Source organism: Canis lupus, chromosome X (assembly GCF_011100685.1).
Source record: "Canis lupus familiaris isolate Mischka breed German Shepherd chromosome X, alternate assembly UU_Cfam_GSD_1.0, whole genome shotgun sequence".
Lineage (NCBI taxonomy): Eukaryota > Metazoa > Chordata > Mammalia > Carnivora > Canidae > Canis > Canis lupus.
In genome coordinates this window covers 91,506,640-91,534,190 of record NC_049260.1, presented here as the reverse complement: position 1 = coordinate 91,534,190, position 27,551 = coordinate 91,506,640, and the positions used below count along the sequence as shown (strand labels likewise).

At 39.6% G+C, this 27,551-nt stretch overlaps 2 protein-coding genes and 1 long non-coding RNA gene across 6 annotated transcripts in view; 2 read left to right on the top strand and 1 right to left on the bottom strand.

Annotated features, from left to right (window-relative positions):
- DOCK11 (dedicator of cytokinesis 11) overlaps window positions 1–27,551 on the bottom strand; it is a 187,708-nt gene that overhangs the window by 38,161 nt on the left and 121,996 nt on the right. For all 4 annotated transcript variants that reach the window (XR_005386410.1, XM_038588149.1, XM_038588150.1 and 1 more), the window contains 10 exons: window positions 25,754–25,865; window positions 19,177–19,243; window positions 17,453–17,500; window positions 15,931–16,073; window positions 14,571–14,686; window positions 11,668–11,805; window positions 7,147–7,329; window positions 3,961–4,074; window positions 1,245–1,460; window positions 1,099–1,156 (listed from right to left, as the gene is read on the bottom strand). Coding sequence is in view for 3 of the 4 variants with exons in the window: in XM_038588149.1 (XP_038444077.1) it covers window positions 1,099–1,156; window positions 1,245–1,460; window positions 3,961–4,074; window positions 7,147–7,329; window positions 11,668–11,805; window positions 14,571–14,686; window positions 15,931–16,073; window positions 17,453–17,500; window positions 19,177–19,243; window positions 25,754–25,865 (1,195 nt within the window). In the remaining variant the exon portion in view is untranslated. The remainder of the gene's footprint in view (window positions 1–1,098; window positions 1,157–1,244; window positions 1,461–3,960; window positions 4,075–7,146; window positions 7,330–11,667; window positions 11,806–14,570; window positions 14,687–15,930; window positions 16,074–17,452; window positions 17,501–19,176; window positions 19,244–25,753; window positions 25,866–27,551) is intronic.
- On the top strand, window positions 20,681–25,422 carry LOC111094687. Its single transcript, XR_005386411.1, has 2 exons — window positions 20,681–20,853; window positions 25,168–25,422. It is a non-coding gene; the product is annotated as an uncharacterized LOC111094687 (long non-coding RNA).
- On the top strand, window positions 20,847–24,113 carry LOC111094686 (DNA endonuclease RBBP8-like). The gene is made up of 2 exons (XM_038588152.1): window positions 20,847–23,094; window positions 23,293–24,113. Exon 1 carries the CDS (start codon window positions 20,999–21,001, stop codon window positions 22,331–22,333), a length of 1,335 nt encoding a protein of 444 aa, XP_038444080.1. The 5' UTR covers window positions 20,847–20,998; the 3' UTR covers window positions 22,334–23,094; window positions 23,293–24,113.

Here is a 27,551-nt window from a genome sequence, read left to right as displayed (position 1 = left end):
CAGGCTTCTGGTTAGTAGGATCCGTGTCTTTTTAACACCTTGTAAGAGTCCTATCTGCAGCACTCCTCGCTTCTTCCTGCCCCTAGTCATGCGGCTCATGATCCAGTAGTCTGGTGGGATGAGAGAGAAATGGGCCTCTTTGGCAGGTCTTGTACTGCTGGGAAAACCAGATGCCCATTCACATGCTCCCACTTTTTCCTGCAGAAGAAATCAAGGGCGAGAAGGTCTCTCTTGGCACTGGGCTGTGCCACATTGAGGAATGGGGGACACGAGTTAAGTCCAACTGTTCTTCTTACCCTCTCCCAGGAATCTGAACTTGTATCTGTTTTGCTCCAAAGACATGCTAGAACTTTTCAACTGGACTCCTTGACTTCCACCAAGGTTCTCCCATCGGTGGATGATTATCTAAGACAGTGTTCTCCAGGGGCTCTCAGAACACAGGTGAGAAGGGCTCGGGCCAGTTCATGAGCCACTACAGAGTCTGCATCCAGGATCAAGGTCTGTCTGCCTGTTACCCAATGCATAGGTGGGTCCAATTCCAACCAGGTCCCTTGGCACACAGTGCTGGATCCCACGGCTCCCACAGAGGGATTTTTGCCCCCAGATTGATGCCAAATTGTTAGGGGGGGTATACAAAAAGGGATAGCTTATTTGGCCTTCTTGCTGATGTGCTGACTCCCTTTTAATACCCAGGTACTGGTGCACTAAAGTGGCCACAGGCATATAATCTGTGGACAGTTTTTGGTGAAGTTGAGAGAGATGAGGGGAAAACAAATGATCTATATTCACCAGAGCTTCTCATGAGCCCTGAGAAGAATTTAATTTGTGGCAGTCTTCCAAGGAGACAGTCTTGGAAAATAAACATTGGGCATCAGGCCTGGCCCTGTACCATCTAACCTATTCTTCTACTCATAATGAAGGCAAAATGAATAATCCAGTTTTCTTTTGTAGCCAACTTCTGTTTAACACTGAATGGAGCTAAAGGTGAACATGGTTTTCAGAGCTCAATTACATCATATTCATAGTCACAAACTACAAACATAAGAACTATTGTGCAAACTGAAATCTTCCCTGGCTCTAAGAACAGAAATAGCTTACTTTTTCGATGAAGAAACTCTGCAACCAAAGCTGCCACGTGAACATAACACATTGCTGCCTGCAAAAGGATGACAAAGAAAGAATGGTCAGCATCTGTTCCAGGGCTTTTGCAGGACGGTGTCTAGAACAAAGTCTTAAGACATCACCTCTGAAAAATCTCCATTTTTTATATGAATCTTGGCCATGCTATCAAGCCAGGTTTTCCTGAGCTCTGGGGTGCTTGCATAGGACTTGGCTAAGCTATACTGGAGATCAATGAGCATTTCGGGATCTTTCTCATGCTCCTTCATTTGAGCAGTGGCCATAAGAACGGTACGGATTCTCTTGGTCAAGTCTTTGACTTCTGTGGGAAAAGCAGTTGCCTAATTTCAAAACAAACAAAAAAAGACATGTTCATTAATATTATCAATGTGCTCTAAGCCCTGGCATCCAATCCTGAGAATAACATGATTTATATTCCTTGCTATAGTTCTTGGTATTTGGTTCTTAGTATATTACATGTCTAAAGAGACTTTTTTTTTCTTAAGTAGACTCCAAGTACAGCATGGAGCCCAACACAGGGCTTAAACTCATGATCCTGAGATCAAGACTTGAGCTCAGATCAAGAACTGGATGCTTAATTGACTGAGCCATCCAGGTGCCCCCAAAGAGCTTTAAATTAATTCTTTTTAAAATGAAGCTTGGGCTTCAAACTCTATACTTGATGGCAGGATACTCACAATACATAAAAGCATGGATTTGGGAACTAGACTACCTGGCTCCGAACTCCAGCTTGTCCACTGTAAATACTATGGCCATGAGAATTATTTGCCATTATTGTGTAATTCTGGTTACAGGAATGGCTAAAATTGACAGCTTACTCTGTACCAGGCAATAGTCTAAGTGCCATCCCTGTTTTCATTTGTCTAGCAACCCTCTGAAATAAGTACTGTTATAATTCATTTAACCAAGAACTAAATGGAGGCATATAGCAGTTAATATAGCTGGACTCCGGTGTCACCGTGGGTTAAATGGTAGAGACATGATTTACACCCCAACATCCTGGCTCCAGAGCTAGTGATCTGAGCCACTCTTCCATTCAGACAAACAAACCTATCCCCTCCAGCAATTACCATCTCCATGAAGGTAAAAACCATACTGCTAAGATTTTCACTTAGATGACTAAAGGGTTAAGAATCACAGAACACTCTAAAGAGTTTACTAGCTTCTCTCAAAGTGTTGTTTTATTCTCCAAACCCACTAAGTTACAGTTTCCTCTTTATCCTGACCACTATTAAGAAAGTACTATCACTTCCTCTTAACCCTGGTAGAGTTCTCACAATCATCTGTAGGATTCAGAGAAGATGAGTAAGGGACAAGTACAGGGTTATGGAGTTTTCCAATGTAAATATAACCAAATGTGGAGAAATGGGTTTTAAAAGCACTTTCTTGGGGGACCTGGGTGGCTCAGTGGGTTAAGCATTTGCCTTCAGCTCCGGTCATGATCCCGGGGTCCTGGGATGGAGCTCTGAGTTGGGCTCTCTGCTCAGTGGGGGAGCCTGCTTCTCCCTCTCCCTCTACTATTCTCCCTGTTTATGCTCTCTGGCTCCCTCTCTCTCTGTAAAATAAAGAAATTAAATCTTTAAAAAAATTAAAAGTGCTTTCTTAATCTCTCTAAAAATAATAATTATGTACAATAAAGTTCCTTCTTATACCCCAGTAGTGATTCCATTTACAATAAAGTTCCTTCTTATACCCCAGTAGTGATTCCATTTGTTGTAATAATAAGGTTTATTGGTAATGACAGCTCTACCAGAATAAAACTAAGAAATAAGTCATGAAAAAGATTTATTATCAAGGTCAGCCCAAACAGACCTCGTTTACTTTGAAAAAGATGCTAATCCAACTTTTACATAATATAGAATTAAGAATGGTAAAATAAATTTCAGAGTAGAAGATCCTAAGTGACATAAATTGTTTCTGTGCTCATGGGATTAGTTGGAGCATATGCTGATCTTCCAGGGAACCAGCAGAACTGGCTGAAAAACAAACTTTCCCAGCCTGAGAATGGCTGGCACTACTCAGTGTTTTTTGTTTTTTGTTTTTTTGTTTTTTTTTTTCAGTCTAAGCAACATTCCTCTGGGAATTATTTTTTGGTACATAGATTCTACATATCCCAAACATCAAGTATGCTGTGACTGTGAGCTTTTTTTTTCTTTCAGTTTTTACACAATATTGTCAAATTATCCTGGAGGATGACCTTTCCCAAGAATGGGGATGATCCCTCTGGGAGGAAAAGTCTTCTACTGGCAAAAGATTCTTCCCTTGCATACATATATCACTGGAGATCAGAACCTGTTCCCCATGCCTCAAGACAAATGAATTTTTATAATGTTATAGGTTCTGAGTACATAGATAAGAAAGAGGAATGGTGATCAGGGTCTTGGGCTTGGCCTCAGCCAACTGGGCTTGGGTTTGCCAATACATACCTATGGCAAGCCATAACCAGTTAACAGAGGATTCCTGAAACTCAGTGCTTCATTAGCCAATATTATAAATGATAATGACTCTCAAAAATGAAGCCATTTGTTTTCTGAAAAAGTTTAGAAATTAAGCTTGGAAAAAATTCCAATCCTACTAGCTATAACAGCTATGGATACACAATATAGTCATTCATCCATCCAGTCAAATAATTCTTTAGATCTGCTATGTACCAGGCAGTGTTCTAGGTGCTGGAGACACAGTGCTGTATAAGATAAAGCCCATATCCTATATGCTCTATACTATCAAAAGTTGTGTATCCAATGACAGTTTAACTATAGGAGTGTAAACTTCTCTGACAGGGAAGGTGGTTCTAGCTTATTCCTTGGAGTGAGAACATACCTTCATAGGTCTGTCACTATTTGCAAAATTATTGATGATGAATAAAGACTCCTGAAATCGCGATCCTCCACTTAGGGCCACGTCAGCTATCAACTGGCTCACTGCAATTATGATCTGCAGGAAGAAGCACACATTGTTTTCCGAATGTCTTTTGAACAAATGCTGCTTATTTTCATCATCGTGTAACCCCATAAGCACCCGTATGAAATGTTCCGTTGAAAAATGCTACCCTGTTCCATCGTAATGTTTTCTTCATACACAAAAGGCTTTAAATTCTTCTAGTGAAGGACGCCTGGGTGGCTCAGTGGTTGAGTGTCTGCCTTCAGGGTGTGATCTCAGGAGCCGGGATTGAGTCCTGCATCAGGTACCCTATGGGGAGCCTGCTTCTCCCTCTGCCTGTGTCTCTGCCTCTCTCGGTGTGTCTCCCATGAATAAATAAATAAATCCTAAAAAATTAAATTTTTCTAGTGAAAGAGCAACTTCCAAAGGTCCCAATTACAAACTGTATTTGGCCTTTCCTGGTCAGATGTGAACAACTGTTCAAAACTCATAGCACAGGGGCACCCGAGTTAGCTCAGTGGTTGAGAGTCTGCCTTTGGCTCAGGTCGTGTTCCCGGCCGGGGTCCTGGGATTGAGTCCTGCATTGGGCTCCCTGCATGGAGTCTGCTTCTCCCTCTGCCTGTGTCTCTGCCTCTCTCTCTCTCTCTCTCTCATCTCTCATGAATAAATAAATAAAATCTTTAAAAGAAAAAACCTCATAGCACAGCTAGATCTAAAACAGTTTATAAAATCATGAACTGATATGATGGTGGCCAGGTCTCCACTCCAACTAGGCTTGTTGGGTAGTTGCTATGGCAAAGCTGGGAATAAATGACATTTTTCTTGGGTGGTTTCTCATTGCCTTTCACTAGTCAATTTCACCATGCTGGACTCCCAACTGTAGTCCCTCAGCTCCCTTCCTGGTTTCTGACTCGGGTCTCTCCAGGTCAGATGGCAGGATACCTAAGGACCTTTGGTGGTGATTGGAATCTCTCAAGCTTCCTTGGATGATTGCCTGCATGATTCACACTAAGGTGTTGATGGCTGGACAATTCACTCCAGCTCCCAGAAAGCAGGGTTTTGTGGGAGCTGTGAGCACAGGCTCTAGAGTCAAACTGCCTTAGATTCAGCTTTTGACTTTATTAATTATTTACTGTGTGGCTTTGGGAAAGTTATTTCACCCTTCTGTGTCCCACTTTCCTAATGTGTAGTATGGGGGAGGTAAGACTACCTGATAGCATTGTTATGAGAATGAAAGAGATCATAATCATAATACTAGTTAACACTTTACTAGCACTGACTATGTGACAGAGATGCTCTTAAGTCCTCACATTTATTAATGCATTTATATTTCAATAAATGACTTGAGAGAACTGATGCTTTGACCCAGAAGAATGGCCCTTCATAGGACATTTTGAGCATACTGGCACGTTTATTGCAGAAATGTTTTGGGGAAGGTGGTTATTTAAATGGTGCCTCAGAAAAGCAAATAGCAAAGGCCCTAGCATGTAATGCTGGCCCTAGTATCCCAAAGGAAGTACGTGGCAGATTTTTATAGGAAGCATCTATCATCTACCTCTATCAGATCTTCCCATTCCCCATGATGTTTCTGGAAAGCCACTTACAGTTGCTTCCCTACTTCTAAGCCAGCCTCCAATAAACAACTCCAGTGGAATAGACCATAGCAGGGAAGACAGAAATATGACCAAGGATTTCCCATAGTACAAAGATCCTAGTAAGTCAAGAAGTCCCATGCGTGACTTGGCTCAGAACTGTTTCATCCAACAAGCAAAAGAAATGGAGTTTTTAAATGACAACTAGCACACATTAAGCATCTATTACATCCATGCTGGGCATGGTGCCTGGCACAACACACACTTTCTGTTTCACCCTCACAATAACTCCGCGAGGTGAACTATACCTGGCCTCATTTTACAGATGAGGCAGAGAGTTAGAGACAGACTGAGTAACTTGTGTAAGGTTACATGGTAAATAAGTAGCTGAACTAGGATTTAAACCCAGGTGGGGGGGGGGGGGCACCTAGGTGGCTCAGTGGTTAAGCATCTGCCTTTGGCTCAGGTTGTGATCCTGGGGTCCTGGGATCGAGTCCCGCATCAGGCTCCCCACAGGGAGCCTGCTTCTCCCTCTACCTATGTCTCTGCCTCTCTCTATGTGTCTCTCATGAATAAATAAATAAAATCTTAAAAAAAAACCCAGGTAGGCCTGATTCCAAAGTCCAAGCTTGCCACTAAACCCTGAGCCATCTCTCATTTTGTGCTAACTGGGCAGGCCAGAACTTGAAAAACAAACTTAAATTACTTGTTACGGTAACAGTATCTAGCCAGCTGTGCTATCTAACAAATATTTTGTTTGGTATTTAATCATTTTTTTTTAATCCTCACGAAACCCTATGAGGTAGGCACAGGTATTTACTGCTATTTTGCATACGATGAATGAGGCACTGAAAGACTAGGAAGCTCCTCAAGATCACCCAGTGAGTGGTACTTGAGCGATACTCCCAGAATCTGAACTAGAGCCTGGGCTCCTGGTATCTTGGCTCTAGAGCAGTGCTGTCCAACTGAAATGGGATGTGAGCCACATATGTGACTTTAAATTTTCCAGGAGCCACATCAAAAAGTAAAAAGACACAGGTGAAATTTCATATATTTCACTGAACCCAAAATGTCCAAAATTTCACTTCAGCATACAGTCAATATAAAACAATTGAGATATTTCACCTTTTTTTGTGCTTGGTTGTCAGAAGCCAACGTATATTCTATATTTACAACATGTCTCAATTTGGGCTAGCCAAGTTTCAAGTGCTAACTGGCCATATGTGGCTAATAGCTATTGTATTGGACCAAATATCTCTAGGTCTTAATCTAGAAGCTAAAGATTGAACAGAAGAAAGAACAGGAGTGGGGCCCCTGGGTGGCTCGGTCAGTTGAGCGTCTGCCTTCAGCTCAGGTCATGATCCTGGGGTGCCAGGATCAAGCCCCCACGTTGGGCTCCCTGCCCAGTGGGGAGTCTGCTTCTCCCTCTGCCCCTTCCCCTTGCTCATGTTCTATCTTTCTTTCTCTCTCAAATAAATAAATAAAATATTTTTTTTTCAAAAAAGAAGGAAAAGGAGCTTTGATTTTCACAGACCTGCAGATGTGTCCTCAAAAAGGTTTTCCTTTTGGTATACTCGAAGTTGTTTCTCATCAGAAGATACAAAAGTGCAGATGCTTCATTCCTGGTTGAGCTAATCTTCGAGGTGCAGCACTTTAAAACCTCATAGCAAAATGCAGCACACATGTTCACTCTTCCTTTGAAAAAGGCTGAGGGAAACTAAAGAACAGGAAAAACAAATAGGTATCTGAAAATCCAACCACAAAAATCAATCAACTCTCAAATGCCTACTATATTCTCACTCAAAACTGGATTGGGTGCTCTGGTGCCTGGGGGGCTCAGTCAGTTAAGCCTCTGCCTTTGGCTCAAGTCATGATCCTGGGGTCCTGGGATCCAGCTCCTTGTTGGGCTTCCTACTCAGTGGGGAATCTGCTTCTCCTTCTCCCTCTACCCCTCCCTCCCCTGCTTGTGCTTTCTTGCTTGCTTTCTCTCTCAAGTAAATAAATAAAATCTTTTAAAAATATGAGAACAATTCAAGTCTGTATACAGGTCACTGTAAAAATGTCCAGTACTGCCTATAAATGTGACAGATCTGAGAAGAGTTTACGATGGTCTGGAAAAGATAAGTAGGTTCTTGGTAATATGTATTAAATCAATGAATGGCTGATATGATGAATGATTGATGGGTGTCAGTTTGGGCTTTGAAAATGGGAGGGATGATCTGCAATGCTTACTCTTTTGCCTTATATTTAAACAGTTCCTTACATTATGAACTCCTAAATGCTGATAAAATTATAGTGGGAATGTATTCATCAAGTAGAGCTGATCTTTTAACAAAATGAGGTAGAGGTGAAGTGTACACCCACAAACATATGCATGTGTGTCTTCTACTCATAAATAGTGTTGAGTAAAATATATTTTGGCATTAGAGAGTACAAAAGTGATGCTCAGTCTTCAAAACAGCCAAGGGGCTATTACTTTGAAAATGTATTTAGTTTGCTTTGTGAAAGATAAATTATTTGTACAACATAGGCTTGTTACAATTGCCTATGCTTACCTGTCTAGGCAAGCAAGTAGTAAGTTGCTTCAAGTGTGCATCATGGATTTTTTCAGGGAGTGTGAAGCTAGAGGGCCACCCTTTCAAAATTATTCCTTGGGAATCTTGACTTTAAACCCATGTTACATGAACCTTTTTTTTTTTTTGGTAGTCATCTCAACACCCAGCGTGGGGCTCAAACTCATGACCCTGAGATCAAGAGTCACATGTTCTATCGACTGAGCCAGCCAGTGTCCCAGGAATCCACTCCTTATCACCTTAACACCAAGTGCAATGCTGTGCAGATAATGAATGTTTTCTGATTGGCAATTGGGAAATCTCATCAATAGATTCACCAGATTAGACCAAATCTTGCTGGGCAAGATACTCTAGTATGGAAATAAAGGTGTAAGGGAGGGCATGGGAGTAGTGTAGTTAATCCACTAAAATTAGTCTCTATCTCCACCATACTTTTCTGAGTGGGCAATGGCCAAAATCATTAATGACCTCCTCATTATCAATCCCAATGGACTCCCTTTCCCCTTTATCTCATTAGACCACTCTGTACCTCCTCATAATGTTGAAACTTTTCTTCTTTGGCTGTTCCCCTCTCATTTCCAAAGATTTCTTTTCCAGCCCCTTCTAGGTTGTTTTTTCTCCAATGTACTGCTCTTGACCTTTATTTTTTTTTGGTTCTTCCTCTACACACTCTCCAGGGGAAATTAAACCACTCCCATGGCTTCAATTACCGCTCATATGCTGATGCTCTCTCTAGTTCACTATGCTGCAGCTACACTGAATCTTTCAGTTCCCAGAATTTTCAATTCTTTCCCAATTCTGGGTCTTTGCATATGCATGTCCTTCTCCCTAGAGTGTTCTTCCTTGAGCTTTTCAAATAGTTGGCCCCTTTTATATTTCAGGTTTCATTTTAAAAGGTACAAGCCTATCTAAAGTAAGGTATCTCTGGGGCACCGGGTGAGGGCTCAGTTAGCTAAGTGTCCAACTCTTGATTTTGGTTCAGGTCATGATCTCAGGGTTGTGAGATTGGGCCCAGCATTGGGCTCTGCACTGGGCATGGAGCCTGCTTAAGATTTTCTCTCTCCCTCTCCCTCTTCCCCTCCCTGCCACCACCTACCACCCCCATCCCCCACTTGTGTGCACATGCTCTCTCTAAAAAAATAAAACAAATTAAGGTATCTCCTAAAAATCATTATTCTCTATCTCAGCACCTTGGTTCCTTCCTAGAACGTATAATTACTATTTTATTTACTTGTTTATTTTCTTTTCCCCAACCCCACTAGCCTACAAGCTTCATGAGAGCATTGAGAAGTTTCAGAGACTGTTTCTTTTGTATCCCCATCCTGTATCTCTAGTACCTAGTACCATGCCAGACAGAGAAACAGTGTTCAATAAATACAGGATGAATGGATGGATGGATGATGAGTGGATGGGTGATGACTCCAAGTCTAGCTCTCTAACCAAGATCTCTCCCCCAAGCAAAGATCTATATATTCAACTGCTAATTCTAATAGCTGTAACTGAATGTCCTAAAGACATCTTAAATTCAACAGGCCCACAAAACAGAACTCATTAACTTTTACCCCAAATGTAATCTTTTCTCTGTATTTCACATTACCTACCATACTCCATCATCCAGTCAGTGAACCAAAGACCAAATCCTATTGATTCAATTTTCTTACCATGTTTTATGTCTGCCTTTGACTTTCCATCTTCACTGTCACTGTCATTTACTCTAGGTGTTTTTTTTTTTTTTTTTTTTTTTTTACTCTAGGTTCTCATCTCTTATCCAGCTCACTATAGTTAAGTCTTTTTCCTGCCTTTATTTGGTATTGCCACCCATCCACCTTCCACACTACTTTTTTTTAAAGATTTTATTATTCATGAGAGACACACACACACAGAGGCAGAGATACAGGCAGAGGGAGAAGCAGGCTCCATGCAAGGAGCCTAACGTGGGACTCGAAGGCAGACTCTCAACCACTGAGCCGCTCAGGCGTCCCTCCACACTACTTTTGAGAGAGTTTCCCCCCACCCACATCAATCTGCCCTTAATACAAATCTAATTCTGCTGGTTCCATGTTCCCTGAGGCCTCAAAGATGAAGTCTAACTCCTAAGATGAGTACATAATCATCTGGTCCCCATTAACCTCTTCAGTCTCATCTCTTGCTCAGTCCTTACTAAGTTCTATCTCTACCACTATAGAGGAACTTTTGCTAAATTAGAACATTTCCCCTTCTGCCCACCCTCAGATCCCTGTACAGACTTCTCTTATTCTAGTGGTATTTGTGGATGTGTGTCCACAGATGTGTGTAGGTTTCCCTCTACTGGACGTTAAGCCCTGGGACTGTATCCCTGACACATTGTCTAACACCAATAAGTTCCTACCCTTTAACTGTTTGGTTGATGAATTATTTCTGAATCTATTTCCCTTAGTTTCTTATAACATGCTTGTGTTGAATTCAGTTCTCCACATACTTCTTTATTCAAAAATTATATCAAGGAATGGCAATTAAAAACAACCTTCAAATCCACTTAAGTTCTATATCAAGTAAATGTAATAAGCTGCCATACAAATAATGATGACAAAAAAAGTTTTCCATGCTTAGCTATTCCACTACACAAATCATTTAATTGAATTTGTCTTGTTGGAGTTATACATGCCAGAGTAGAGGCCTAGACTGTAGCTTTCCATAATTTTAACTCCATCCTGGTTTATAATGCTTTTTATTACATTTAAAAGCTATCAAAAACAGACCAGAAATAAATTTTTGCTATCAGTTTCGGTCAGATTTATTCCTAAAAGCCTGGTCTGAGGTTTTGTTGAGATGAGGTAAGCAGCCTGAAAATTTAGAGCCAGCAGATACAATTAGCAATGAGAGGCAGAATTCATTCATCTGAACCTGTACTGAGTGCCTATCATTTGCAGGATATCATACAAGACCCTGCGGTTAAGAAACCTGGTCTCTGCTTTCCAAGGGCTTATACATGGATGCACTGATTAACGTTTGTATCCTTAGCATGAGAAGACTTTCAAGAGAAGCAAACTGGGGGTGCCTGGGTGGCTCAGTGGTTGAGCATCTGCCTTTGGCTCAAGGTGTGATCCTGGGGTCTTGGGATCGAGTCCCGCATCAGGCTCCCCATAGGGAGCCTGCCTCTATCTCTGTGTCTCTCATGAATAAATAAATAAAACCTTATAAAAAGAGAAGCAAACTAGAAGTAAAACTGGCAAAGTTGGTAATTTGAAAATGATACTTTTCAAAGGAGCCTGCTGGAAAGGGGAAGGAATGGCAAGGTGAAATAAACAGCATGTTTAGACTTTAAGGGGTCCCTGGCTGGGCCCCTTTTGTGTTTTTTGCTCTTCTGTACCCAGGATTACAAAGGCAGTACTTAATAGCTTTGTTGTCTAAGGTTCATGGATATCAACATGGTGGTCTCATTGCCCTCTTTCCGGCCTGCTACAGATGGAGCCTGCTAGCAGCTATAAAGATTTTCTCCTTACCTTACTGATGAAAGCTCGCAGGGAGGCAAAAACATGTTTCAGCGACATTTCAGATTGTCCGTTTTTAAGAAAAGCCAGATGAATATCAAATACTTTTTTCATTAATGGGTTGTGGCCATCATTATTTAAAAGTTGACTCTATAAAACATAAAACAAACAACACGTTGGGGCGCTAGGGTGGCTCAGTTGGTTAAGCTTCTGCCTTCGGCTCAGGTTGTGATCCTGGGGTCCTGGGATCAAGCCCCGCATCAGTTTTCTGCTCAGTGGGGAGCCCGGTTCTCCCTCTCCCTCTGCCCTGCCTCCTGTTCATGCTATCACTCTCTCTCAAATTAATAAATAAAATCTTTAAAAAATACATCTTGCAGAAATAGTTTATGCCATCCCCCACTCCCCCAAATGAGAGAGTCAACTTTGCCATACCTGTTTATCAAAGCACTGCTTGAAAGTTTCAGAAAAACAAAAAGTTAAATATAACTTAAAAACATTTGTGCCAAAAAAAAAATTGTGCCATCTTTCAACTTGGAAATCTCAAAACGCTGCATAAATTCCAACTGCACTTAATTCCATCATTTTAAGTAGATGGAAAAAAAATTTCCAATGTAGCATAGCAAATGCAGAACTAGTTATAGGTTAGTATACCTACTAATAGGTTAGTAGAAAACACTACTAACCTATTAATATTTTTCTTCAAAAAGCTTATTCTTTTTAAGTAATCTCTCCACCCAACATGGAGCTCAAACATACCACCCTGAGATCAAGAGATGCATGCTCCACTGACTGAGCCAGCCAGGTGCCCTTTTTAATCTATTAATATTAAGCAGTATATTGCTCAATGGCAGGTATCACAATTGAACAGACTAGGTATAATGGTAACATCAACACCCAGAATCCCTGAATGGTATAAAACTTTTCTGGTTCTTTCTTTAGTCTACTTTGGCTCAGGGTGTAATGGTTACAAGTATGGATTCATGAGGTGCCTGGGTGGCTCAGCGAGTTAAGCATCTGACTCTTGATTTTGGCTCAGGTCATGATCTCTGGGTCCCAGGAGCCTTGAGGCCAGCTCTGTACTTCGCAGGGAGTCTGCTTGAGGATTCTCTCTCTCCCTCTGTCCCTCCTCCCACTCATTCTCTCTAAAATAAATAAATAAACCTTTAAAAAAAAAAGCATGGATTCTTTTAATGACTGTCCTAGCTCTGAATCCTGGTTCTGCTACTGGCCAGCTATGTGACATAACTTCCCCCTGTGAACCTCAGTTTCCTAATTTTTAAAAGAGGAATAATCATAGTATCTGTATCAAAGAGCTATTATGAGGATTAAAAGTGAAGGGGTGCCTGGGTGGCCCAGTTGGTTAAGCGTCTGCCTTTGGCTTAGGTCTTCATCCCAACGTCCTAGGAACAAGCCCCATGTCAGGCTCCCTGCTCAGCAGGAGTCTGTTTCTCCCTCTCACTGGGAATACACTCACTTGCTCTGTCTCTCTCAAACAAATAAAATCTTTAAACATTTTCTAAAAATAAAAGTGAGTTCATATTTGTTAGTTTATTGAGGTATAATATATGTACCATAAGATTTACCCATTTTATGTATATGATTTAATTATTTTAATGAAATTTACAGAGTTTTTCAACCATCACAGTCCAATTTTAGTATACTCTCCTTATCTCAGAAAGATCCCTGGTGCTCATTTGCAATCACTCCCCTTTCTCACCCCCAGCCTCACAATAGAAAAGTGAGTTAATATTTGCAAAGCACTTGGGATAGTGACTGACATCTGCCAAGACACGTATTTGTTAAGTAAGGATCTGAATAGGAGGAAGGAATACAATGTGAGCCTTAAGATGTCCTTCTTATTTATTGGCACAGTAAAAATGAACTTAGGCTGCATTTTAATTAGAACAAACTTATTACTTGATAAAGAGATTCTGTAGCCTATTTCTTATTAATATCTAATTTCATTTTCCCTTATAAGCCTCTGAAAAGCCCAGGTCAGGATTCCATAGTAAATCTGGAAGGCTATGGAACACCTGAGTGGCTCAGGAGGTTACACATCCAACTCTGGGTTTCAGTTCAGGTCATGATCTCAAGGTTGTGAGACTGAACCCTGAGTTGGGCTCCACGTGGGAGCTCCCTCTCTCTCTCTCTGCTCCCCACCCCCACCCACCACATGTGGTACGCTCTCTCAAAAAAAAAAAAAAAAAAAGAAGGAAAACCTGGAGGGCTGAAGCAATTAAATGCATTACATAGAGAAGATGGATGAAAATAATTGACCTGTGTAACTCAAGGGAAAGCAAACAAGATTTTTTACTTTTGAGTTCTGCTAATGTCACATTATTTGACAGTAACATAATTTTTACTCTTCAAAGCACCCTCCTATCATCTCATTTTGCTTCCTCAAAAACCCTGCAAGATCATTGCTTTAACCTTCTTTTAAAAATCCTAGCAATGCTGATTTGTGTCCAGAGGCAAACATCTGAGAAAAAAAGCATTGAATGCCTGGTCAGGGGAAGCCAGCCAGCCCGCCTGGACATCATCAAGCCTGACAAAACATCTCATTGCCACGAGTATTTGGGCAAACTGGTTCAATCCTAATTCAAGCTGAAAGTTACTGGATATATTAATAAAAGAGTGACAGAAAACATTTTTAAAACACACACAAAAAATCAAACAACGGAAGTTCAGAGGTAGAAGGAAGCATAAGGGCAAATGACCCCAAACCCCTCCCTTTATGGATGTGGCAGGTAAGTCTCCGTGGATCCCCAAGGTCACACAGTAGCCAAATGAGGTCTGTCATCTAAGTTTCTAGACAGTTTATTAGGGACTTTTTCCCTACACTATGCTTTCTCTAATTAATTTATATATAATGTCTTCTTTATGACACCAACTAAATTCTAACTCTTCATTTTTACCTTGAAACACTGGGTGAAAAACGAGATGGTATCCAGCACTGTGAGGGAAACTTCAGTAGCAGTATTGCCTTCGAGGAGTGCCTGATGGAAAATGTCTGCTTCAGTTGTCGCAGAGCCTAAGATTAAAAAAAAAAAAAAAGTAAATGCAAACTGCCCAATGTAGAGATTCACGTATCAGTTTTGAATGATTCCCCACCCCCAAAGACTCAGAGAGACACAAGCAAGAAGAAAGGAGGCTCTCAATATCCACAGACCTAATGAGCTTCCTTGCATTTATTCCTTAATCAAATATGATCCTGGTTAATCAGTTTCACTCATTCTTACTTCAGCTCCATATCAACAACTCTGCAACACATAATTAGGTGTCTGCTTCTTTGGAGACAAGATTTCAGGGATGGGAAATAACATGGGAAATTATGTGTGCGAAAATGAGAAATCATAGACAGTCAGCGACATCACATTCTGTGGTGCCCTGTGGCCAGATGTTTCCAATTATGCCTCTGTTAGGGTACTTGTTTCTAGATCAGAAGAAAAACAAAGCATCTGGGGCAACCAAAGGAAGTAGCTCCATTACCTTTTTACAAGTGACAAGAGCAAAGCCTACAGCTATAAAACTTGCATTTTTTTAAAAGGTTTTGAATCTATTATTAGTTCAGGGTCCATCCGCTCAAGACATTTGTTTTTATTATTAGTCCTTATCACAAAGCCAGTTTGGCTGACTTCCTTTTCTGCAACCTCCAGAGGACAGTATGGAAATGAAAGATTTCTCTTTGACTTTTTAATATTTGCTTTTCAGAGGACTGCTTCCATTTATATAACCCTCTAGCTTCCCTCGCTGGTCAACATTTCTCTCCTTGTCATATTCTCCTTGTCAATATTTCAACACATGTGAAATATACCTTGGTCAAAATAGTATTTACAGTTCTTTCATTTCTGCAGTCAGTTCAGCAGATGTAATCCCTTAAAATCATCAAATGAACAGATATTATATATATTAAACAAATATATATTATTATATTGAGATGCCATTATTTGCATTGGAGTTTAACAGTAGGAATGAAGGATATCCAGTGTAAAATAATATGATGGAAACAGCAATTCAGTGGGAAAAATTAATTTCTTTAATACCAAACTAAGAGAAAAACCACTATTACCTAAAAATTGCTGGAAAATCCATGCATGTATTGTCAGATATTCATGCATGATGAAATGACTGTATATAAACACAGAGATATGCAAAGATATTCACGTGTGCAAAAGCATTTCCAATCGTATTGGCAATTTAAGCTAGAATTTCTTCAAGGTTACATGGTATTACATGTATATTTCAAATGGCTATCCTACCCACATTTTCACTTACTGTGATTAAGTGTAAACGAACTTTCCAGGCTACTAAGATGCTGAAGTCGGGCCTGCATTACTCCTGATCTGTTTCGTAGAGCTGGCATGGTTTGTGATTTTCGGTCTATTCCAAAGTGCTTTGACAGCCAGGCATCATGTACCCTAAAGTGAATTTTAAAGTTAGGAAATGGAGTACTTTAATACTAGATCTCAATGTTAGATTAAAAAAAAAACCAACCAAAAAAATAAAAAATAAACAACAACCTAATACATGACTAGGTTTCCACATCAACAGCATACCATGTTCAATACTCTATCTACTATTACTTGGCTGAAATGAGGCAGCACTGGAAATTGTATGATGTTTTCATGGATATTTAAAAGAGCTTTTGCTATGAGAATATAATTAAGGAATTTAGAAAAAGTTCCTTACTTCCCTCCCTCCCCTCAAAAAATCAGAGTCAAGTGGCCAACACTTCAGAAGGCTCACGCTTTTCTTCAAAAGGTGAGGCAGGGCAAGAGTCCCAGGAAAGAATGAGACGGATACTCAGAGGTAAAATGAGGTGGGGAGGATTTCTGGGGTTAGGTGTGCAAAAAAGAATGCCAATTTGATCTGTTCCTGGACTGGAGTCCTGGACTGGAGTCCTGGATCAGAAATTTTTACTCTGTAAACATGTCTGTTACTAGGATGGGCCAACTTTTGTTTTCTTTCGATTTTAAGATTCCTTTAAAAAAAATTACAGCTGGATCGTCTGGGAACTGAGGAAGAGTTTGTCTTTCCTCTAGTGAACAGAGTGGGAGAATGAGCAGAATTGTAGAGGTTAAGTAAGGTTCGTGGTGGTAGTTACCATGCCAGTTCCAGTCACAGGGAAAGACACTGGAAATCGTCACCTGAATTATGCATTATTAGGATGTTCCCAACATCGAGCAATAACCTCCATCCAAAGTGCCCCTTTGGTTTTTAGAAGTGCCATGGAATTTAACTTAAAATAAAAAGGACTCTATTTGAGTTCCTTAATTCTACCCCTAAAACAGATCTTACTGGAATAAGTAATCTTTTCCTTAGGTTCCCACAAACATTTTTGAAGTATATATTTCATTAAGACATAGGTGGCAAAAAGTAGAAAAGAGCTAATATAGAATGCACATCTCAGCCACTGAGGATCTCTATTTACCTTAGCAACTGAAGTCAATATTGACAGGTTGTTGATAAAAGTACAGACCTTACAGTTGTTCCCACTTTATGATTTCCTGCCTTCTCCTGGATCTAAGCCCTTTCTCACCTCTTTCAGAAAAGACAAGCATCTGTTCTAGGATTAGAACAGAAACTCTGCATATCAGGATAATCACTACCCTTTGGAAAACTTAAAAATATATCATTTCACACTAGTTTAATTTACAATTTGAGTTCAGACATATTAAATAAACCATAAGCAACCTCATGTTAACACAAAATGAAGAATCTAGGTTTTATATGGCATGATCAACACTGCCCTCTGTTGGAAGAGAAGGAAAAAAGTGGAAATTGCAGTGGGAATTACCTTGCTATGTTTCTTTTTCCCATATACCTAAAGTGAAACAAACATACTCTAGAAAGAAAAACAACAGCATGTTAGTAAGATATTGCCTTGCTTTGTATTTTAACAAGTAATATTTGAAAACTCACATGTTACAAAGAATGGCTTATTTATTTATTTTTTTTAATTTTTTATTTATTTATTTTTTTTTTATGATAGAGAGAGAGAGAGAGGCAGAGACACAGGCAGAGAAGCAGGCTCCATGCACCGGGAGCCTGACGTGGGATTCGATCCCGGATCTCCAGGATCGCGCCCTGGGCCAAAGGCAGGCGCCAAACCGCTGCGCCACCCAGGGATCCCAAGAATGGCTTATTTAAATCATACTACAATAATATGCTTTGGTATACAGACATATACACATTAACTACTTGTGGGTTTGCCATATTATATCTTTCTAGATTTATTTGCTATAACAACATTAGCAACAAAAAGCTCCATGTCTTCACATACAATTCTAGCCACATTTAAAAAGGTTGTCAGTGAAAAAAATAAAAAATAAAAAATAAAAAGGTTGTCAATGCAAATGATGATTCTACATCGTGCTCTATAAGGTTTCATAGCAAAAATCTCCAGCTTAGCCACTAATACCTAAATAAAAAGTTTCTTAAGCCTTAAAAATTGGAGCAACTGCTGTATTTCTATAATGGCATTAAGATACCTTCCATTATTCATAATCTCAAACACATACAGAAGTAAAGAAAATAGCATACTAAACTCCCACATACCCAGCACCCACCAGCTTCAACAGTTATCAACTTATGGCCATTCTTGTTTATCCTACACTCTGAACAGGTTCCATGCTCTCCCTCCACCCTCCCTATCTCTTGTATTTTTTGGAAGCAAATCCCCAACATCATATATTTTCATCAGTAAATATTTCAGTATAGTTTTTTAATATCTTAACTGTCATTTGTTTGCTGACACTCTCTGTAAAATTTTGAAAGACTTTAATATGTACTGGTTATCCTTTTTGTTTTGAAGGACGTGCACATAAAAGCATCATTTGTGTGTGCTATTAATTAATTAATTTATTTATTTATTTTTAAAGTAAGTTCTATGCCCAAAGTGGGGCTTGAACTCATGACCCTGAGATCAAGAGTCACATGCTCTACCAACTGAGTCAGCCAGGAGCCCCTGTGTGCTATTTATTTAAAAATTTCTTACATTTCATTCTATTTTTTTTTCTAGCTTTCAATAAGGATGTACAAATAGCTCAGCAAACAATCTAGGGCAAGTTCCCACCTCCACCTAGGAAATAAGACTGGGTTTTCCCCCAACTGCCTTGAAATGGAAATGAATATATATATGCATTTCTGAAGTTGGTAGGGTTACTCAGCTCTACAGAGGAGTACAAATTCTAAATTCCAGTCATTGACGCTGCTCCATTAAGCCAGCATCTGCTCCAAATGAATGCTTTTGGACAGCTGATGCCACTTCTAGTTTTCCAGTCCAGAAAGACTGCTGCTGGGCTGAAAGATGGTCTATTATTAGCTAATTTCTCTGATATCTTAAGTATTCCATCTCCATGTTTCCTTCTATCTATGTGAAGAACCTATGTGCTAGCCTTGATGCTACCAAAATAGTTGAATATTTCCTACATTATTAGCAAATAAGCTGTTGGGAAAAAAGGTAATATTTTATCCCCCAAATAAGAAGAAAATTTACAAAAATATATTAATATAACTTACTCTAGAAGTATGAGAATGTTTATGAGCTCCTGAGGAGATACTTTGTTCCAGTAAGTTAAGAGAGTATCTGAAAATGGAATAAAGTGGTGGATCTTGAAATAAGTAGAGCAAATAACACAGTGCACCCCAAAGTACCAATAACCAATAACCTAGCTTCAACAACCATCAACTCACAGCCAGTTGTTTCATCTATTTCCTCCTCTCCCATCTCATTGCTCAATACACACTGTATTTGAGTTAATTCCAAATGTATTGGTTTATCTGTGATTGTTTTAACAATTATTTACTTTGTAAATATTCTTTTGGATGGCTGACATTAATCTTCATATCGTCCCTGAAGATGGAGGAAGGGAAACAGACCTGGGGTTTTTTAATGAACTTCTTAAAATTTTATGCAACATGGTGTGCTTATGTGTATTTTTCCAAACAGAGGGTCAAGTTCCTTTGCCTGCTACTCAAGGGGCTCTGTGAACCAAAAAGTTTGAGAACTTTAAACTTTATAAGAGAGATTTTTTTTCTCTCTTTGCCTTTGCATTATAAACTCTGAGGCCCTGGTATTATGTAAACACACACAGAGTTAAAAACAAAACAACAGGCTGAACGAAAACGATGTTAAATAACTTTATGCTAAGCACATCCAACCCACTTTTTCCCCCCTGTATTAACTTCCTTGTTCCAGCTCCCTTCTACCTCTAAAAGTCTTTCATTTTGTACAGCTCCTCAGGCCTTTTTTTCTATCTGCTAGATTGGATGCTACCGGATTCTGATCAATTTTTGCTCAAATAAACTCTTAAAAATATGGCTGTTTATCTTTTAACCATTTGTCCACACACACATATTGAATTATTCCAGATATAAAAGTCCCTTAAATCTATCACATATACTTCTCTTGTGACTGGTTCCTTTGCTTCCAACACAGTGACTTATTGAGATGTGGGGGGAAAAAATGAAAAGAAAAAAAAAATACTGCCGCCACTTAACGCTCCTTTATTTTTTAAAGAGATTTTATTTTTAACTAATCTCTACACCCAAAGTTAGGGCTAGAACTGACAACCCCGAGATCCTGTCGCATGCTCTACCCACTGAGTCAGACAGGCACCCCTCTCCGTCCCCTTTTTAGGCAACTCAGATATAGCTAGCGGTGCCGGTAGCTCTTCAACGTAAACATCTTATACGTAAAACAGAACTGTCCAATGACAAACCTGCCATTCCAGTTACAACCGGCAAGCGAGGGCTGCGAAGACTAGGCGATGTTGGCTATATGGAGGGGGTGGGAGAGGGAGGAAGGTAGGGATTTTGACTTTACTTCCAACTGTTTTTAAAGCCATGAGTATTGATACTTTCTAAAACACTGATCCTCAAGAATACAAATGAGAAGTAGCGTCAAATTAGATTAAAAATAAATAAATAAAGCGAGCAGGGACTTCCGGTCTCCCCCCCCCCCCCCCGCCTTTTATTGCCTTGCTCAGAGAAGCCCAGATCTCCCAGAAGCCACCGGGTTTCCGGCCTCTCAGCCTCCCGTCGAAGCGCGGTGCCGAGGTGCCATCTTCCCTCTCCTGCGCACCGGCTTTTCCTGGCGAAAGACTCGTACCTCTTTCCGCCAAAACGTTGGGACTTTCCATCCATCCCTGAGCCAGCCTTGTGCCAGCCGTGTGCCCAGAGGCAGCTTCATAGAAGGTCTGTAAAAGGGGTGAAAGCCTTATCCCTGCCGCGGCCCAGCTCTAGTCAGCAGCTCCTCCGCCATTTTGTCGGCAGCGGCGGCAGCGCTGTCAAGCCGTTAGCCCGTCTCCACCATTTCTAAATCCCAAATCCGTGAGACAGAATGCAGAAAGGGAACATGGGTGGAGGAGACAGGGGAAGTGGTAAGAAACCTTCAGTAAAAGATAAATTGCGGTTCAGTGTCTGTGATGTGTCGTCTGACGAGTTTAAGAAAACTTGGCTAGCACTCAAAGAGCTCCATGATAGAGAGCTACACCGTTTACAGGCAAAATTAGCCACTTTGAGGAAAGAGCGATTGGCAGACGGGAGGTGGACAGGCTCCATAGCCAAAATTAAAGAGCTGACCGAACAACAGAAAGTCCTCAATAGCACCATTCGTGACTTGCGAAATCAGTTAAACGCAAAAGTATGTGACCGCTGTTCAATGAATGAAACGTACAGGAACACGCTACAGCAAGAGTTTTATGATATTCAGCAACAAAATCTTCAGTTTATTGCTGAGCTTACTGCAGAAAGGAATAAGTTAAGAGAAGAAAATAAAAAGCTTTCTGAAAAACTAAGACTGAATCAGCAACAGTTTCAGCCTTCTTTTTCTTTTTCTGATAGCGATGATGATGACTTTATTCCCTGTACTCAAAGGTCTGTGCAAGTTTTTTCGGTCAAGGAGCCTGCCCCAAGTGCTCAGATGCATCTGCCTATCCAAATGAGGCAATCAAATACTGAACAGATAAGATCTGGGAGAAAAAAAGAACGACGACAAAGTCCAAAGTTTGCAATTCCATTTTACAGTCAGGACCTCTTTGAGGAGCCACAGATCTCTCCTGAGATTTCTTCTAATAGCAGTAAGCCTGCTGCAGTGAGCAGTACCAATCAGAAGTCAACTGCAGCTTTTCCTTTAACATCTACACTTGATCCTCAAAGTGGGGATGGATTTCAAGATGTTTCAGACCTTCATGAAGACAAGCTTGGCCAGCCAAAAAGGAAACATATCATCACCCAGAAGACCTCCACACAAAAGTGTGAAACTCATATTGACTTCTCTTGGAGCCTTTCCAGTATTTCTGCAGAAAACCCAACTACTCAAGTCATATCTGAAACTTCAGAGGAAAATATGCCTGATTATAACAAAAGTTCACTTTCCCCTTTTACATCGAGAAAGGAAAAGCCCCCTTTAACTGTATTTCCTTTTGACTATACCTTAAAATCTAATGGGAAAAGAAGATTGAAGGCTGGTACTGCTTATTGCAACAATGTGTTTTCTGTAAGAGATTGCAGTAACCAGACACTGTCCACTGAACAATCCGTTAAGAAGAATAGTAATGAATCTACAAGTACAGAGTATGGTGCCTATAAGCCTCCAAGTGATACCCAAAGTTTGATCTTTGAGTCTGTAATCAAGAGAAAAGCCAAGATACAGTCAGGAAAAAGGGAGAAGTAGCTTTCCCTCATCCTCTCAAGGAAAATGCTTTTCTTTTACCAAAGGACAGTCTTCTTGTCCATTCAGACTGTGTAACTGATTACCCTTGACTCTGATTCTGTTTTTCTGTAAATAATAAACAAGACAATAAGAACAAAAAAGGTTTGGGAAATGACTAAGACTTTGAAACAATGACTTAATGCCAGTTAATAAAATATAGCACAAATAGAGAAGGAAATTTAGAATCCCTCTACTTCCATACAGAAGTGTAGAGGTCTACCATCTTTTTGTTGAAATTAAGTTGCTACTGTTTATGAACCAATTAAAGCCAAGAGAGGACCTGAAGAGTGTGGACTTATAAGAGTTCAACATTTAAATGCACATAGAATGACTAAAAAATTTACCAGACAAGACCAGGCAACTAGAATACATCCATTGATAGAGGTCTACCATCTTTTGTTGAAATTAAGTTGCTACTGTTTATGAACCAATTAAAGCCAAGAGAGGACCTGAAGAGTGTGGACTTATAAGAGTTCAACATTTAAATGCACATAGAATGACTAAAAAATTTACCAGACAAGACCAGGCAACTAGAATACATCCATTGATAGAGGTCTACCATCTTTTTGTTGAAATTAAGTTGCTCTGTTTATGAACCAATTAAAGCCAAGAGAGGACCTGGAGAGTGTGGACTTATAAGAGTTCAACATTTAAATGCACATAGAATGACTAAAAAATTTACCAGACAAGACCAGGCAACTAGAATACATCCATTGATAGAGGTCTACCATCTTTTTGTTGAAATTAAGTTGCTACTGTTTATTTTTTTTTTTTAAGTTGCTACTGTTTATGAACCAATTAAAGCCAAGAGAGGACCTGAAGAGTGTGGACTTATAAGAGTTCAACATTTAAATGCACATAGAGTGACTAAAAAATTTACCAGACAAGACCAGGCAACTATAATACATCCATTGATAGAGGTCTACCATCTTTTTGTTGAAATTAAGTTGCTCTGTTTATGAACCAATTAAAGCCAAGAGAGGACCTGGAGAGTGTGGACTTATAAGAGTTCAACATTTAAATGCACATAGAGTGACTAAAAAATTTACCAGACAAGACCAGGCAACTAGAATACATCCATTGAGAAAGATCCAGAAGTAGATTTTTTTCAGAATAAAATGAATATGACTTTACATGTACAAAAGATAAAGAGATGTGACAGACTGTGTACTAGTTCTTTAAAAATGTGCTTTTAAAAATCAAAAAGAGCATAAGAAAGAAAAATCTAATGAACAAAGACCAAATATTCAGCAAGAGAGGTCAACATTTATAAGAGGAGCAGGAACTATGAAGTTCTCAAGAAACAAAGCAGTTATGGTCTTATCCATGACACTAAAAAAAACAGCCAGAGACTTGTCACTGGTTATCACAGTATGTGGTTGTGCACATGCACACGTGTGTGTGTGTGTGTGTGGTGTGCACGTGTGCACATGTGGAAGAGAGGAGCAGTCAGCAATGCAACTCCCCCACCTCCTTTTTCTCCCCCTCCCCTCCTCCTTCCCCTCCCCTTCTTCCCCTCCCCTCCTTTTTTCTCCTCCCCCCTCCTTTTTTTCCTCCCCCCTCCTTTTTTTTTCTCTGCCTGCCCCCAACTTTCTTTCCTTGGGGTATGGTGGTATTCAACTACTTTTTTTTTTCAACTACTTTTTGTTGTTGTTGTTGTTGTTTTTTCATGTGTCTCTTAGGCCATTTTTTTTTAAGAGTCATTTATTCATGAGAGACACAGAGAAGCAGAGACAAAGGCAGAGAGAGAAGCAGGCTCCCTATGGGGAGCCCAATGAAGAACTAGATCCCAGGACCCTGGGATCATGACCTGAGCCAAAGGCAGATGCTCAACCACTGAGCCACTCAAGTGTCCCTCTTAGACCTTTTTTTTTTTTTTTTTTTTTTTTTTTTTTTTTTTTTTTTTTTAGATTTTATTTTTTCATGAGAGAGAGAGAGAGAGAGAGAGGCAGAGACACAGGCAGAGGGAGAAGAAGGCCCCATGCAGGGAGCCCGACGTGGGACTTGATCCAGGGACGCCAGCATCACACCCTGGGCCAAAGGCAGGCCCTAAGCCACTGAGCCACCCAGGGATCCCCTTAGACCTTTTTTTAAAGAAACAAATTTATTGAGTGATTTCATGTACCATAAAACTCAACCATTTAAATAGTGCACAATACGGTAGTTTATAGCATTTTCAAAGAGTTATAGACCATCACCCCAGCTTTAGAATATTTTCATCACCTTCAAAAGAAACCCCATATACATTAACCATCACTTTCCAAGTCTGCCCACTTTTCACCTTGTGGGAAGACAAAAATAGTGAGCTGTGGCTATAGTTGTTAACTGATCCATTATTTCTCAGAATGAAATACCACCAGGGTTCAAAATGATCTCCCTTTATTTCTTTCTTTCCCAAAAGAGGGTGGTACATCATATAGTCTCAATATAGTCTTTGACTTTAAATTATACAATCTTAGAACTTAAAGATTATAGTTATATTTCTACTTTTATTAATATATTCTAAACTATTCATATCTAGCTATTTTTAGTCTCTAGCTATCAAATTATTTTGTTTTTATAGCCTGTATTATTATAAAAAATCTTTAACATTTACTAAAAATAAAGTAAGAAATAGATAAGTAAAATATAATGATAACATGTATAATGATAATCAGAACTGAGGTCCTTTTATGTTCTTTATTCCTGCATACATGTTTTTCAGTAAAAATACTGAGAAAAGGAAGAAAAGGGAGGGAATTATATAAATAAATGTGGTATTTGGGAATTAGATAACCTCTTGATTTTACTTCCAGAGGACATGCAGTTTATGAAAACCCTTTGGTTACTCTATCATATGAAGAAGTGTTAATACTAGTAAATAGTACAACTCTACACCAAGGGAAAAAAACTGGAGTCTGAAAAAGAATCTGATACCACACAATACCATCAGTGGTGCTACGAAGATAAAAGTGGCACTCCCTACCCTCAGAGAACCCTTCCTGTCTTTTTTTGTTTGCTTCTGGTTTTCCAAATCTTGGGTTAAATAAAAACTAAAATATTAAATATGACTTCTGGTTATTATTGCCTCCTCCTATTTACATCGGTCATTTACTGAATTATAAGCTCTGCATGAAAAAAAAAAACGTTTAGCACTTTGGAAACTATTGTTTCATTTTAGAAATCAAGTTTTAAATTCAAAAAATAGAAGACTCAAACCTCTATGACCAAAATGTACCTATTTTAAGTTAGAAATATAGGAATGTTTTAAGGTCAGAGTCTTCAAAGATTTGTCTCTAATGTGTATGTGTTCTACATACAAATGATGATCAAATATTTACTGCATGAACTTGCGAAGGTAAATGTCTAGTAGAGACCAGGCCTAATATGCTGGTAACTCACCTTCAGAAATCATTTTTACTATATACAGGTAGCACATTAAGAGGCTTCTGATTTCATACTGATCCAATCGGTTATACTGGGATACGCTACTCCTTGTAGAACTCTGTCGGGTCTGTAATAGAAAGATAGGACTTTTGTGAAACAATATTATAATTCCCCATAACCTTTAACCCAATAACTATTTGTATCATTAGTCCTGTTTGGGAAAATTCTAAGCCTAAATCCAAATTTTATATCATACTTGGAAGGTAAATGAGCTGGAATCTTTCTTTATTGCTATTGCACAGAGTAGTATCACTAGAAATCATCCGAGGGTCTTCACCAAGATAATAGTCATGAACACTGTGTTTCATTCCCATAAGTTCTGTGTTTTAGTAGTAGTAAAAACCTTATATAACCATATGTGGCTATTCCAGGAAAAATAGCTTTTACATGGAGGAGGAACTTAACTAAGGTATATCAAAGCACAGAGCCATTTTAAGCTCTTTTAATTTGAATCTTTCAAAGTTTATTAATTAAAATCCAACCTACAAATAATAGGTCAGGGAATCTATATTTTTTAAAGGGCTAATATTACAAGATAATATGATGAAGATTCCAGTAATATTTCAAAACTAGAGCATCTACAAACTAGTGATGTTCCCATTATTTAAGGACTTTTGTTAAAATATCAGTTATTAAGCATGCCAAGATCTGACTTATTTGGGAATTTATATGAATAGAGTATTAATAATCTAAAGAATTTTCCTTATTAAAAACCAATACTTCCACAGTTGAGCTAAATTGGGCTGGAGATACGCATTTACTAAACTAGGATTTACTAAGAATGAATTTTCATTTTGAGCAAAACACCTAGGTTCTGAATGCTTGCTAGCTGTATGATTATTAACAAGTTCTTTAACTTCTTTGTCCTTTATCTGCCTTACCTATGATAATGTCTGTTGACAGAATTCTAAATGACATGAAATAGGAACCTTTGTGAATAAATTACTATTTACTCCCAAGCTCAATGAAGTATACTCCAGTGGTCCTCAAGGAGTGGTTCCCAACCAGCAGCATCAGCATCACTTGGGAACTTAGAAAAACAAATTAGCAAGCCCCATCCCAGATGGAATAAAAAACTCTGGGGTGGGGCCCAGCTATCTGCTTATATTAGGTCCCTCCCCAGGTGATTCTGGTGCACACTAAGAATGCCATGATAAAGGAGAAATATGGCTGGAATCAGAAAACCTGGGCTCAGGTCTGGCCTGCCATAGCTGTGTGGTTGTCCTAAGTCACAAACCCAGTTTTCTTTTTTTTTTTAAATTTTTTATGATAGTCACACACACACAGAGAGGGAGAGAGAGAGAGAGAGAAGCAGGCTCCATGCACTGAGAGCCCGACGTGGGACTCGATCCCGGATCTCCAGGATTGCGCCCTGGGCTAAAGGCAGACGCTAAACCGCTGCGCCACCCAGGGATCCCACAAACCCAGTTTTCATTTGTAAACTGAGTTGGAATTTATTATATTTATGCACCCTTCCAACCCTAATTTTATATGACTGTGATTTTACATAGTAGTGTGACAAGGCTTTACTGGCCTAAGATAAGTTTCCCAGGTGCCAGGGTAGCTCAGCTGATTACGTGTCTGACTTGATTTCAGCTTAGGTCATGATAATCAGGGTGGTGAGATTAAGCCCCGCGTTGGGCTCTGCACTGGGTATAGAGCCTGCTTAAGATTCTCTCTCCCTTGCCCTCTGCCCCTCCTTGCTGCCTGCCCCCTGCCGCTGGCTTCTTCTCTGTCTCAAAAATAAAATGAG